Source organism: Anguilla anguilla, chromosome 3, assembly GCF_013347855.1.
Source record: "Anguilla anguilla isolate fAngAng1 chromosome 3, fAngAng1.pri, whole genome shotgun sequence".
Classification (NCBI taxonomy): Eukaryota; Metazoa; Chordata; class Actinopteri; order Anguilliformes; family Anguillidae; genus Anguilla; species Anguilla anguilla.
The window spans coordinates 21,894,664-21,909,517 of NC_049203.1; the positions used below are offsets into that span (position 1 = coordinate 21,894,664).

At 49.1% G+C, this 14,854-nt stretch overlaps 1 protein-coding gene and 1 long non-coding RNA gene across 4 annotated transcripts in view; one reads left to right on the top strand and one right to left on the bottom strand.

The window, feature by feature from the left end:
* The window catches only part of gli2a (GLI family zinc finger 2a), a 96,362-nt gene extending 86,998 nt beyond the window's left edge, over nt 1-9,364 (top strand). The window contains exons 11-14 of the mRNA XM_035407728.1: nt 394-558; nt 1,805-2,086; nt 4,187-4,526; nt 5,486-9,364. Coding sequence (XP_035263619.1) covers nt 394-558; nt 1,805-2,086; nt 4,187-4,526; nt 5,486-7,710 — 3,012 coding nt within the window. The 3' untranslated portion in view covers nt 7,711-9,364. The remainder of the gene's footprint in view (nt 1-393; nt 559-1,804; nt 2,087-4,186; nt 4,527-5,485) is intronic.
* Nucleotides 9,365-9,861: 497 nt separating this feature from the next.
* LOC118224141 overlaps nt 9,862-14,854 on the bottom strand; it is a 28,905-nt gene continuing 23,912 nt past the window's right edge. For all 3 annotated transcript variants that reach the window (XR_004764579.1, XR_004764578.1, XR_004764580.1), the window contains 2 exons: nt 13,786-13,905; nt 9,862-10,414 (listed from right to left, as the gene is read on the bottom strand). This is a non-coding gene — a long non-coding RNA (uncharacterized LOC118224141). The remainder of the gene's footprint in view (nt 10,415-13,785; nt 13,906-14,854) is intronic.

Sequence of the window (14,854 nt, forward strand, 5' to 3'; positions counted from 1 at the left end):
CCGATGACTTCTGAGCTGACTTCCCATCGGTGATTGACAGGAAGGGGGCATGCAATTAAAGTAAAAAAAGGGGTGGCAGGGTCCATGGGTCCTTATTAAGAGCCATAGCCTGTATATCCCTTACGGGCACCATCAGACAGATTTCCTCTTTATGAACTTTAAGAAGGTTTTTTTGAATATGGATCCTTTGCTTTTATATTGCCTTTTTCTGCTAATCTAATGATATCTGCTAAGGTTTTAAAGGAATATCAAATTATGGCGAATAACATAAGAGAAAACTGAAACTAACTTCAGGAAAAAAACGGAATTCTGTACAGTGTATGTACTGGTGCTGGAATTATGGGGAGGTGTTGGCCAGGCTTATTTCCAAACCGACCTCTCTCTGCCCTGCAGTTCGAAGGCTGCTCCAAGGCCTACTCTCGCCTGGAGAACCTGAAGACCCACCTGAGGTCCCACACGGGCGAGAAGCCCTACGTGTGCGAGCACGAGGGGTGCAACAAGGCCTTCTCCAACGCCTCGGACCGGGCCAAGCACCAGAACCGCACCCACTCCAACGAGGTACCCTACCCGGACCGGCACTGCCCGCTGCGCCCGCAACACTCCCGGTGAAGGTTCAGGGTTCGACATTATGGGGGGGTTGAGAAGACGGCTTGGATTCAATTAAGCATTAAACTTGACTCACCATTGAATGCATTTAGTTTTCCAGTTTCTCCATTTTGAATCTGGTGAATTTGGCAGTCATCAGAATTGATCTGGTTAGCTGCATCTATGAAGAAAAGCATAATATTTGAATTTAATCCTAAGACAAAGTGAAGGGACAGTGTCTGTCGACCCACGGGGCAGCCGTACACACACACAGATTCTCGTGAAAATTAGCCTGAGAGACCCAAGTAAACTTGCAGACTTCTGAAGAAAACTTTAACTTGTTCCCTGAAGGCACTCACTGCGCCACCATTTTAAGGTAGGTTTTAGGCACGGCGTAGGACCCCCCCTAAGACTTCAAGCTTAATGCAGAAATTAGACGGGTCCACGGCCGTGGTGATTGCTCTCAGACCTTCACCCCCCTGTCCCATTAATGAGGGCTCTGTGTACGTAAATAATGAGGCGCGGGGACTAACGAGAGAGCACGGCGACCCACAATGCATTAGCGCGAATCAGGCTCGTCCCCCTGCGGAGCCGGACCACCTGCAGATCGCGAATACATAATTAAACCTGGAACCACTTCAATCCTGCGACCATCCATCAGCAGACAGGGAAGAGCGTAGGACGGCGAAAATCCCGCGGATTGGGGCGCTAACGCTAACTTTATTACGACGCCGGGGCTCATGAATCACCGGCACTTACTGTAACCGAAATCAGCGTGTCACCGCCTCGCGCGGATCATTTATACTTCTAATTGCGCGCTCGCGACCACAACAAGTCACAGCTAATCTGAGCAAGTAGAGGAAAATGAAACTTTAATTCAAAGTCATATGTTTGAGCGCTAGCTCTGACGCTAGCTCTAACGCTAGCTCTGACGCTAGGCCGACGGAGGCCGCACGGCGGCGTCTCACTCTCTCTCTCTCTCTCTCAAATTCAAATTCAAATGCTTTATTGGCACGACATATTTAAAAATACATATTGCCGAAGCGTAGTGACAACAGCAATCAACTACAGTAAGAATATATAATCAAAAGGAAAAAAGAAGACAAGCAGCAACAACGATAACAGCACAAATGATAGGAACATAATACTTATCTATTAAGTTAACTGAATTAAATTAATTACAACAATTAAATTAATTACTCTCTCTCTCTCTCTGCAGAAGCCGTACGTGTGCAAGATCCCCGGCTGCACCAAGCGCTACACGGACCCCAGCTCCCTCCGGAAGCACGTGAAGACCGTCCATGGCCCCGAGGCCCACGTCACCAAGAAGCAGCGGAACGACGGGCCCCCCAGGCCGCAGCCCCCCAGGGAGAACGGCGAGAACGAGGCCAGCGCCAAGCTGGGCGCCAGGGTCTCCGAGGACCGGCTGGAGGCCAACGCTGCCCTCCGGGGCACGGAGGACTGTCTGCAGGTCAAGTCCATAAAGACGGAGAACTCTGTGGTAAGAGCGCAGGTCTGTCTGCGTGCGTCGTCGCGACGCGGCGTACAGATCATTCAAATGCGGGAGGTCATGGTGTCATGCAGAGATGGCAGCTCCGATAAGATTCTGAATTTAAAAACTCTATTTAAAAAATCAATACCAAGTAAAAAGAACATCATTATAATCATACACAATCAGGGTACTTTAGGTCATATGTATTCAACAGCAGATTAATAATAATTAAGATATATTTCTGACCCCTGTTCACTCTTCTGTACTAACCCTAACATGTTGTGCTTTGCTTGTTAAGCCCAGTGATCTGTCTTCCTCTTATATCGCGCTGTCCCTTGCTTAAAATAACCGCTTCATTGCTTGCTGCTTGAACGTCTCTCTCTCTCTTCCTTAAAACTTTCCTTAAGGACAGACATTACTGAGGTGAGCACAGCTACAGTTCAGCCCTTCATTCTTTCAGTGTCCCATAATTCATTTAAAAGCATGAATCAAACGATGTCTTTGTTCTGGTTTCACATTTGGGGAGTTATTCATTAAACATTAATGGACTTACACTTACGCCATTTTTATAAGTAAAAACACATTTAGGCTTTACACTATGTCATGGATAGTACTGTGCTACTGTACTTTTGATGAATGCAGGACACACTGTGACATTGTATACTGTTAATGCTATCAACAAGGCCCACAGCTGATTATCGCACAATTAGCATTATTCTATATTTAATGCAAGACAAGTGCTTGGTTTTATAGCAGTTAAAAAAAAAATTGGCAAAATATTGTGTATGTAGCTGTGAATTCCTCGCACCTGGGATTCATTTGTGTCTCTCGTGTGAGCGTTCATTCTGAACACCGCATACCATCTGGGTGTCCCAGAATCCCCTCCCCCCCCCTTCCCCACCTCATTCACCCCCCCCCACCCCCCGCTGTGTCCAGCAGATCTGGCAGAAACCCGCATCACACAAGGATAAAAGCCATCAGAGCATCAATATTCAAACACCAGGACTGCTTTGTGTCACGCTGAACAAATAGCTCCACAGATCACGCTGTGATCAAGACTTGCTTTCTAGTTCAGTCTGGGTCAGGATGAATTAGAATCATTACAGACCTTTAATACCTGGGTAACGCAAGCAGACGGTTCACCTTACACCCATCCATTACACATTACACCTTTCTCAAACACTGCTGGCCTTGTGGCAAAAAAATTTCAGCCCTGCGTTTTTAAACGAGTGACACGATCTACACCGAGATGTGTGAAACACTTGCTGCATCCTCTGCTTTATAATTGTTTTACCTGAGGCGAAGGGCACAGAACAGGAAAAAAAAAATTTTAAGAAAGAAAAAGTACAAGAAGTTTTGACGGGAAAGTGCATTTCAGAGAGTGAACGTGAAGGCCAGAGTTCTGCACGTCTTGGAAGGAAACCTTCTGGATAATGACCGTCATATTCGTGCAGCATCACATCACGTTGCATAAATTTAGGAGACGCTCTTGCCCCGGGCAGAACACATATCAAATAGCGCTTAGCACTCAGGCTAAATGAACAGGTGAAGGGTTGAGACAGCTGTGGGACGGTTGCAGCGATAATCACTGCAGTCTGGAAGTGAATTCTGAATGTCCCAATGCCAGCCCTTTCCAGGGTTTCGGTCAGGAGGGTACGCCCCCCCCCCACCCCACCCATTGGCCACTACTGACGGCCTAAGATTTGGACAGTCGATCACCTGTAGTGTTCCGAGGTGCAGTCCCAGACTGCATTGGGTGTGCTGGAATTAAGGAGTTATAGCCACAGCAGATAAGGTTGTGTGATGGATGTGGTCGGGCATCCAGATTTATAAATAAGGGATCACATGATAAGTTAAAAAAATGAAGGACAAGGACTGATGGACAAACAAACACAGACTGCACACTATACAGCTACGTAGAAATAACTCCTGACCTGACACAGTGACTTACATACAGTACATACACCTCACCATAACACAATATCCATAACCAGTAACGTATAACCAAGCGGCGTGTGCATAGACATGCATTCATACTCTTTTGTATGATGTGGTAATGCTGTTCCTTGCGGCTGAGTGACCCCACCTCCCCCCTCTCTCCCCCCCCAGATGTATCAGTCCAGCCCGGGGGGGCAGTCCTCCTGCAGCAGCGAGCCGTCTCCGCTCGGCAGCGCCGCCAACAACGACAGTGGAGTAGAGCTGACCACGCACAGCGGGGGGAGCCTGGGAGACCTGACCGCGCTGGACGACGCCCCCGTGGTCGACTCCACCGTCTCCTCGGGAACCGGAGCCGCGGCGGTCGGCCTGCAGCTGCACAAGAGCGCCGGCGCCCCCTACAGGCTGGAGCACCTCAAGAGGGAGAAGCTGAAAACAGTGAGGGACTCCTGCTCCTGGGCCAACCAGACAACTCAGGCCCGGAACCCCTCGCTGCCCCCCATCCCAGCCACAGGTGAGAAGAGCTCCGCCCACTCAGTCTCTTATCCAGAGAATAGCTCCTCCCATTCAACTGTCTATCCAGAGAACAGCTCCGCCCACTCAACTGTCTATCCAGAGAACAGCTCCACCCACTCAACTGTCTATCCAGAGAACAGCTCCACCCACTCAGTCTCTTATTCACTGAACAGCTTCACCCACTCAGCCTTTTATTCAGAGAACAGCTCTGCCCACTCAACTGTCTATCCAGAGAATAGCTCCTCCCACTCAGCCATTTATCCAGAGAATAGCTCCACCCATTCAGCCTTTCATTCAGAGAAGAGCTCTGCCCACTCAACTGTCTATCCAGAGAACAGCTCCACCCACTCAACTGTCTATCCAGAGAACAGCTCCACCCACTCAACTGTCTATCCAGAGAACAGCTCCACCCACTCAACTGTCTATCCAGAGAACAGCTCCACCCACTCAACTGTCTATCCAGAGAATAGCTCCTCCCACTCAGCCATTTCTCCAGAGAATAGCTCCTCCCACTCAGCCATTTATTCAGATAACAGCTCCGCCCATTCAACTGTTTATCTAGAAAACAAGCGCCACACACTCAGCTGTTTATCCAGAGAACTACTGAGCCCACTGAACATTTATTCAGAGAACAAGCTCCGCTCATTCAACTGTTCAGGGGCCACACAGTAAATTACTCTGAGGTGTGTGTAAGAGAATCAGGGGCCACACTGTAAATTACTCTGAGATGTGTGTATGGGAATCAGGGGCCACACTGTAAATTACTCTGAGATGTGTGTATGGGAATCAGGGGCCACACTGTAAATTACTCTGAGGTGTGTGTAAGAGAATCAGGGGCCACACAGTAAATTACTCTGAGATGTGTGTATGGGAATCAGGGGCCACACTTTAAATGGCTCTGAGGCATGTGTAAGAGAATCAGGGGCCACACTCTAAATACCTCTCTCTGTGCCGCAGGTTCCTTATTGGAGAATTCAGGTTTTGGGGCCCCCCTCACAGCGTTCCCCTGCCCTCACATGGGCGAGCTGACCCCCCCGGAGGTGACGGTGCTGAACCAGCTGAACGAGCGGCGGGACAGCGGCACCAGCATGATGAGCTCGGCCTACACGCTGAGCCGCCGATCCTCGGGCATCTCGCCCTGCTACTCCAGCCGCCGGTCCAGCGAGGCCTCGCAGTTCGGTCGCCCCAGCAACGTCAGCTCGGCCGACTCGTACGACCCCATCTCGGCCGACCTGTCGCGGCGCTCCAGCGAGGCCTCGCAGTGCGGGGGCGGCGCGTGGGGCGCTCCGGGCCTCCTCAGCCTCACCCCCGCCCAGCACTACCGCCTCAAAGCCAAGTACGCCGCCGCCACCGGAGGGGCCCCGCCCACGCCCCTGCCCAACATGGACCGCATGAGCCTGGGGGCACACGCGGGCGCGTCCGGGGACTCCCCGGCCCGCCACTTCTACGGAGCCGCCGTCGCCGCCGCCCCCCGCCGCTGCAGCGACCTGGGGTACGGCGCGCCCGGCCTGATGCCCCACGAGGTGCCCGCCAGCGTCCCCCGCCGCGCCAGCGACCCCGTGCGCCGGCTGGCCTCCGACCTGCCGCCCCTGCCCCGGGTCCAGCGTTTCGGCAGCATGAGCAGCGTGAACCCCGCCCTTCCGCCCGACCGCCGCGCCCTCCTGGCGCCGCAGGGCTACGCCCGCTCCGACGGCAGCCTGCACCGCCACCCCTTCGCGCCCCGCCCGCCCAGCATCTCCGAGAACGTCGCCATGGAGACCATGGCGGTGGACGGGGACGCCCAGGGCGGCGAGGACGACCTGGTGCTGCCGGACGACGTGGTGCAGTACCTGCGGTCCCAGAGCGGCGGGGCGGGCCAGGACGCGGGCGCGCCCGCGTACGCTAGCCAGCCGCACGGTTTCCGGGGCAACGCCGGCCCCCAGCAGCCGCAGTTCTACGGCCAGCGGAGGATGGCCCTGGCGGACGTGGGCGCGGCCCCGGCTGGCCCCGCCCTGCCGGCCTGCCAGCTGAGCCCCGCCTCCCGGCAGCACTTCCCGGCCGGGCCCGGGCCGAGCAGGACCAGCATGCCGGTGCAGTGGAACGAGGTGAGCTCGGGTTCGGTGGAGACCCCGCACGGCCAGGCCAAGCAGCCCTTCCCCCGGGGAAACCTGGCCCTCGTCCAGCAGAAGCACAACTTCGGGCCCTTCCAGGGCGTGGGCTCCAACCAGCAGGTGGCGCAGATGAGCCAGAACCTGGCTCACGTGGCCCAGCAGAGCCGGACCGCGGGCCTGGCGCCCCAGAGGATGAGCTGCGCCCAGCCCTGCCAGAACCCCGGCGGCCAGGCGGGCCACGCCCAGAGCAGCGGCCCCGGCCCTCGACCCTTCTGCTCCGGCCCGGCGGACGGCTCCTCGGGCATGCTGGGGCCAAACGGCAGGGGGGCGGTCCAAACGCCCGAGACGCAGAACTACCGGTCCAGGACCCACCCCCAGGCGGGGGGCAGTCAGAACCACGGGGTCTCTTTCGAGAGTTACTCCCAAATGAACGCCAGCCAGCAAGGCCAAGCCATGCCGTCCCAGAGGCCCGTCCAGAACGGCTACCAAGGGCTGATCCAGCCGAGGCCCCCCACAGAGCCCAAAACCCTGAGCAGGCAGCATTCGGGGGCCTTGCACCCCCCGGCCTTCCCCCAGTCAGACTTCAGTCCCGGCTACGGCACCTCGGAAGCCAGCCCCAAGCGCCCCAGTGGCTCCGGCTGCCGGGACGACGACGCCATGTTCTACACGGGGCAGATCCACATGTTCGAACCCGGCGGCGGCTTTGACCCGCAGGCGCCCCGGGGCGCCCCCGCGGCGCTGCAGTGCCCCGCGGAAGGGGCGACGCCGGCGGCGGTGGCGGTGGCCGTGGCGTCCCCGGGGGCGGGGCAGGTCTCCAGCACCGTGGACTCCTCCCAGCGCCTGGAGCACGCGCAGATCGACTTCGACGCCATGCTGGACGACGGCGACCACTCCAGCCTCATGTCGGGGACGCTCAGCCCCAGCGTCCTCCAGAGCCTGTCCCAGAATTCCTCCCGGCTCACCACGCCCCGCAACTCGGTGACGCTGCTGCCGCCGGTGCCGGCCGGGATGGGCAACATGGCCATCGGGGACATGAGCTCCATGCTAACGGCTCTGGCGGAAGAGAGCAGGTTTCTCAACTTGATGTCTTAAACCCGGGTCATGCCAAGCCATTTCCACACAGGCCTGGGTCACTAGCAGCTGAACTCACCCCGCCGTTTCTGCCACGCCCGTTCCAGTTCCAGGTCATCAGTCACACACTCGGATTCATCGCACAGAGCTCGCGTCACGCCGCTGTTTTCGGTTTATTCGTCCAATCGCAGCGCAGACACGATTTGTGACTCACTGAGCAGCTCCTCGTGTTCCCGCTGATTTCACTCACCAGTTTGGGCTTAAGATCTGACGAACCCGACGCGCTTATGCCTGTTGTTTACTCACGCGTGTCACATGAAACAAAAGGGCGCGGTGTCTCATTTGGGTCAGAAAAATGCATCTTTCGTCATTTTAACTGGATTTGAATTGCCTGTGAGTCAGATCATGTAACGGTGCAAATGCATGTGATGACTCTGCGCACTGTCTGTGTGTGTGTGTGTGTGTGAGTGTGTGTGTGTGTGTGTGTGTCACATGCAGAAATGGCATAATGGAACGCAGGCTTTAGGGACCGTGGAGTCCTACGATAAAATGGAGAGCGGCAGGACAAGAAATATTCAGTCCGTGCTCTCTCCGTCTCTCACTCTGTCTCTCTCAGTCTGTCTCTCCTTCTCTCTGTCCCTCTCTCTCTAATGAGGAAGAACACAGGATTTTTTTCTGCAAACAGAAAAAAGCACTGACCTCAGCCAGGATTATAGGGACTCTGACAGTTCAAGAGAAACTGGTCAGAAGCTACATGCTGAAGCACACAATATGTATATTACTGTGTACAAACAATATTATTAGACAAGAGATTGAGTAGGCCGTTTTCTTTCTGTTAAAACAAGCCATACTTGCAGTGAAAGGTTAGAGCAGGGTATGAACAACAGGCCACTGTTGAGTGTGTGGAGTTGCCCTTTAGAGACTGAACCAAGTTTACTAAGTGCCTTGAGATACTGAATAATACCATAAAAACGCAAACACTTCAAGCAGACATGTAACATATATAAACCCAGGTAAAAGATAAAATATATACAGATATTTAGAAAACTTTCCATTCTTTATTAACTTCCTGTTTAATAATATACATGGTATGTGCTGTCAATTATGTTTATGACTTGATTACAGTGGGTTTTTTTTTTTTTGCAAAGTTGCTCATATGCAGCTTTCACCAGGGCAAAAGGGCACGTAGGTACAACCAGTGAAACTGCACTGCACTACAGAGCCCTGGAGAAGCCAACGCACTGCACTGCAGCGCGGCGAGACACATCAGCTGGGCCTGTCTGTCAGATAATATTTTACGACCGAGATGACTGAAGAGATCAGCCACACGTCTCAGTGCCAGCCTGGCAATTCAAACAGGAACTGCAACTGGAAGCCCTGTGCCCCTACACAGATTGTGTTCAAAGGAATATGCAAGGACTCAAAACGCGCTCTGTGAGGACTGAAAGCCAATTACACGAGTGGATGAGGAACCTAGAAGGCTTAAAAAAATTATTCCTTCAAAAGACTGGCAACCAGAGGAACTTTTCAATGACAGTGTAACGATAACAGACTCTTTTCCTTTGTTCGTTGGAATTAAAGCTGTCTTTTGTACCTGCTACCATTGCACCTCTGCTGTGCTGGGTGTGTATATAGCTTTTGTACATTTTATAAAATACAGTATGGTTTTTTGTTACCGGGTCCTGTGTGCCGATTCTTTTGAAATCACATGCTCGTTGTCTCCCCTGGACGCCTGGAAGCAGGCGTCATTATTTTAGGTCCCGTGCAGCCCAACGCATTCAAGAAACCAAAAAAATCATCCATGTCACACTATCGGCTCAAAGACATTCATCTTGATCTAAAAAACATCAGATGGTGTCATTGCTGGATGCTATTTATTTGTGCAGTTATACAGGAACACAGCAGAAGAAACTACAACTGTTTGTTAGAAACCTCCTTTATACATATATGTTATCATTATTATTCTTATTATTACTCACAATACAATATTATTATATAGCCTTTATTAAGATGAGTCCCATTGAGATAAAGATATCTTTTTCAAGGGACCCATGGAATATACACGTGTTAACAAAAATATAAGAGCATTTTAACATATTTAAAAGGTACAAAACACAGGACAACATACATATTTTAAACATTATTTCGTCATTTAATAGAATGTATTCACACCTTCATATACTGTCAAAAATATACATTGCAATATATGCATGTATTTGTAATACAACATTGTATATTTCCAAATACTCCTATATTTAGATAATGAAAATATATTCATTTTTGTATAATATTGTAAAATAAATTTCTCCATGAGAGAGTATTTCAATCTAGCACTGGAAGCATGAGCAGAAATCACTAAAGGCACGTGGCACTAATGAGTTTTTCCATTACTGCGGCGTCTCCTTTTCCTTGATGCGGAGGCCATTCCTTAGAGTTTTCAGCTCTACGTCAAATCTTCTTTTTATCTTAAGACGAAAACGAGTCTTGATTGATTAAATAATGTACAAGCAATCTGTTTTTTTTTTCTTCTTTGAAGCAAAGTAGTTATCCTTTCTCCACATTGCTCAGTTCTCAGTTGTGTCACGTCAGACATCTTAAAGGTAGGGTACTGGGTAGCTCTCAAAGTGATTATGCAGCTTTTTAAAATCATTTTCCTCCATGTGTTCGTTATGTCGGCAAGGGCACGATCCCAGTCCTTTTCCAGAAACCACGATGAAAAAGGATACTATGAAAAGACAAAACGCATATTAAGCAGTTTCTAAAGTTAGCTGCCGTGTTGTCCAAAATTAACAGTGACAGACTGGCCCTGAGGAAATGGTTGCAGAAACCACATAAAACGCATGACTTGAAGAGAAAGATAGGTCCAGGGACCAGGCAGTGGGTGTGAGCAAGGGGAACAAATGGTTTTATTTTGACAGCAAATTCTGCAGAGGATCCGTTTGATCCAAATCCGCTGATTGCCTTTGCCACTGGAATTCCTTATTCTCTCAGAGAAATGAACGAAGGCAAAATAGCCCCGGGGTACGAAATCTCACGGAGCAAAGAACAAGAGGTTAGTGTGAGCATTGAGCCGATCAGAAACTCACAATTCTGTAATTAGAAAGCAGTGCTAATTCGAAGAGAAATTAGACCTTTTTTAACACGAAACACAAAGTGTACGGAAATATGAAAAAAAAAATCAATTCTAAAAAATTATTTTAGTTCTTTAAAAAAAATTTTTTAAATAAATAAATAAATCACGCGCTGCTATTTAGACGGATGCTTTTCAACCAAAAGGGAGACGTAAGTGATGAGGCATTTCCCCTAAACCCGGTTAAAAGGCCCTGACGAATAAGGAGCATCTCGGATGCACTGTGTTTGCCGACCCGTTAAAGATCACCTGTGGAAATGGGCCATGCTGATCCAAACCTATTTATTTCCTTCAGTGGCTCCAGATACTGTCTCACCTTCCATACATAATGAACAGAGGGTCCAGGTTCCGCCGTTCCTTGACACCATATGGTGATAAAGTTCCGCCGCATTAGCGGGTACATCTCTCATTGTAATCCGACGCAGGTGCATAAGAGTGCGGGTGAATGATGCATTGTTCCGAAGACCTTTGGTGCCAGAGAAGGGCTGTACATTTTTTTTATATATATACGTGCTCAAGCTTCGGCTCCGGTACTTACAGGAAACACGTGCCCCTGCATTGCACAGGGGAAGTACTCGGTAAATAAACAGCACGATGCATGTATTCCTACTGTCGGCGAACGTATTTCTGAATGTTACAGGCACTGTAAGGAAAGCCACACTAATAACCAGGACAATACAGGCCTTCTAGTGCTGAACACGAAATGGCAAATAGATTTTCAACAGGGGCTTAATGGAGATATTTCACATAGTTAAAGCCTTACAGGGGTGGGTCATTTGGAGTGGGAAGTGTAAATGATCTCCAACGGCACACATGCACAGCCGGGGAATGCACATATCTCTCCTGGATTGCATGTAGCTAGGGTATTATCACTGGACTATGGATATGTAAGAACTTATGGCACATGCCACAATAAATTGTATGTATTGTTACACACTATTGCTCATATAAACTGAGGTAAATACACTTGTTCTCCTACATTCTAAGTTGCTTACACAAAGTGTGTGTGTGTCTGTGCGCACATATAAAACCACACCCAGCATGATTAGCAATTAGCTCTACAATTTAAGATGAAACAACAAAGGTTTAAATAAATTAATAAATATTAAACTGCCAGATAATTCCTAGTTTTCCTCCGATAACAATATATTTTCGTAGTTTTTGTTATGAGCATCATCCAGTGCTAATACACCTGTGCCGTCTTACTCTTATTCACAAGTGTGAGCTACAGACTAGGTTTAATGGTATATGGTGTCAAGAGTGAGATCTGCTGTCTACGAGATCAAGGAATCCTTTTCTCTGCCAATGCGAGCGCTGGGTCTGGAGTCTGGCCCTCTGATCTGCGAGACAGACAGACAGACAGGCAGGAAAACTGACAGCCCTTTCACCTCCGATTCCCTCACATCTCCCAGACTCGCTTCTCCCACAATCCTTTGCAGCTCCCCGGAGGCTCAGCCCTACCTGCCCGTCAGTCAGGTCTCCCGGTCCAGTAGCTCAGTGCGCTACTCTCGCAGTGCAGGTTCAGATGTGAAGAGGACGGGAACGGTGCGTTAGCAGAGCACCGGCAGCCATCAGTTGCCGGAACTTTCTAATGACTCGATTCCCCAGTGGGCCCCCCAGTCATTCACCGTGCGTTAATATGAAACATAGGCAAGGCCAATGGGACAGGGCCTCATAATTAGTGAGATTTATTTATGGCCGATTTTTCGCATGTCACGGGCGCATGACGCCGAACCCTTAGTAACGGACATCTGCGGTATGAATCTAAAGGCGCTCGTATTTTGACAGAATTTCCTGCATGCTTCTGCAATCCCAGAGATGCGTTTTTATAAGGGTGTTTTATGAGCCAGAGAGGGGTTTTCATCATCCACCCGCCCCCCACCCCTCCCCGCACCTGTCCCCAGGCATCACCAGCAGACAGCCGGATGTGGGCGGGCACTAACTGACGCTAGCGTGTGTTTTGGAAGCGCAGCTATCCACCTCTAGACCAAACAACTCGCTGAAGGACCAGCAACCTGGCATGTTTACATTTCCACGGGTACTTCAAAGTTATATTCTTCACTTTGACTCTCTGTACATTTCATTTCAAATGATTCAAATCCATTGAAGAGGCAGGCAGAAAAGTTTGATTAGAAGTTGTGGAGCAGAAGAGTAGCCCTGCTGAACGGGGTGGAAGATTTTTTATACATAAATAAGGTTTCTTCACCTGGGGTTTGTTCATGAAATCCTTCACATCAGGTCAACTGCAACATGCTATTCGTATATTTTGTCTGTTTGTACTGATTATTAAATAGCTGTGACCTCTGGCTAGTCTTAGTGGAAAATCTGCACAGTCTAATCAGTATTACAGTATTACTGGGATAGGGGTCATGGTTATGCTTATGAGTGTGACAGCATGTACACTATGACTGACTGATAATAATTTGTCTTCTGCCATATAAAATTTTTGGCATGTTTTGCTCTATTTGAAATAATGATTTTAATTTTTTAAAATTCATAAACAGTTGGAGGACATCATGAAAACATCTGAAAAACAGTATGAAGGAGTTTTATGGTGCTTTAGAGACTAACAAAATGGCCAACTGTAGCTCCAAACACTAATCTTGCGAGTAAACAGATTAAAGTTTCTAGATCATTTATAGCACAGTTACCTAAAAATAATGAAGGGTACTAAAATTACAAGCATTAGAAAAGAATATTTAGATATTTCAAGAAATGTGGGTTACAGAATTGTCCTTGTGGCCATCTCACTGAATGTGAAATACAGTCCTGCTCATTACGACAGAGCTTCTGCTACCGCTAGTCAAGCTGCTTCACCAAACTCCTTTGATCACTCTGCCGTACGTCTACTCCAGATCATCCACACAAATTTTGGAACATCTCAATTTCACAAGGAGTTGTGACTTTACACTGAATTGTGGGATATCCCTCAGTCCTGAGGAACAAGTGGGTTTTATGGGACTTACCAGGTGAGCTTTGTGCGTTCATCAGGTGCACCCAGTGGTGGACGTTCCTGGGGACGTTCCATTGTTCTGTCTGTGCCGGTGGCAGCCATTTTGAGGTCAAAGGTCCTCACAACAGGAATTCTAAAATGGAAACAGAACTTTAGCTGACCTGGAAGTAGATTGATTCCTGTCGACCGTTCAGGGAAATATGAAGTGGGGATAGTAAATAATTGTAGGTTTCCCAAACTAAAAATGTCCCAATTTTTTTATTTTATTAATTGTAATAAAAATGCATTTATCTGCATAGAGGATGGTATGCACCCATTTTAATTCACTTTTATTGTTCTATTTCTAAAAAGCACTTTGTGTAACAGTCATTTATGAAAGGTGCTGTATAAATAAATGCAAGTAATAAAGAGTGCAAAATACAACAGCGACAGGAACAATAAATGTACACAGTGCAGTTTATTTCATTTACTAAAGGCTTCAAAACATTGTTTATATATTTTAACTTATTCATAAATGTTATATTTTGATAAATTGATATGAGGTAGCTACAAAAATGTGAAGTCCAAAAAGCTGCTGCTCATGTTATTAGCACATGGTAACATGGTCCAGGAAGTGCACAGCGCTAATGATGCTTTAGCATAGTGTCGCTGTCCACCTGAACACGCCAGTGACTGATTGCAGCGAGCAACGAGATCAAGGCACTCGCCTGCAGGCCAATCAATCAATCAATTAACCAACCGGGCAGCCCCTGGCAAGCCCCACCTCCTAACGAACACATGGCTCTCACCCTTTCACACATCGCTAATGAGCAACACCGGCTACCTCTGCCGCGCTGCAGCCGCAGACAAATCCTGCCCTCGAGCACTGATCCTGGATCAGGGGCCAGCGCTGGTACCACAGGGATACGGTCTGTGATTAAGGGCAGGCGCGCTGATCCTGGACAGGTCGTCAGGGGCAACAAAGGGTGGGAGTGGCACTGAGAAGAATTTTAAATTGAACTGACAATATTATAATAATACTCGCTGGAAGAAATAATGAAACAAAATGGAGCACTTCTGTGAAATTTCTCTTGGCTCTTCTG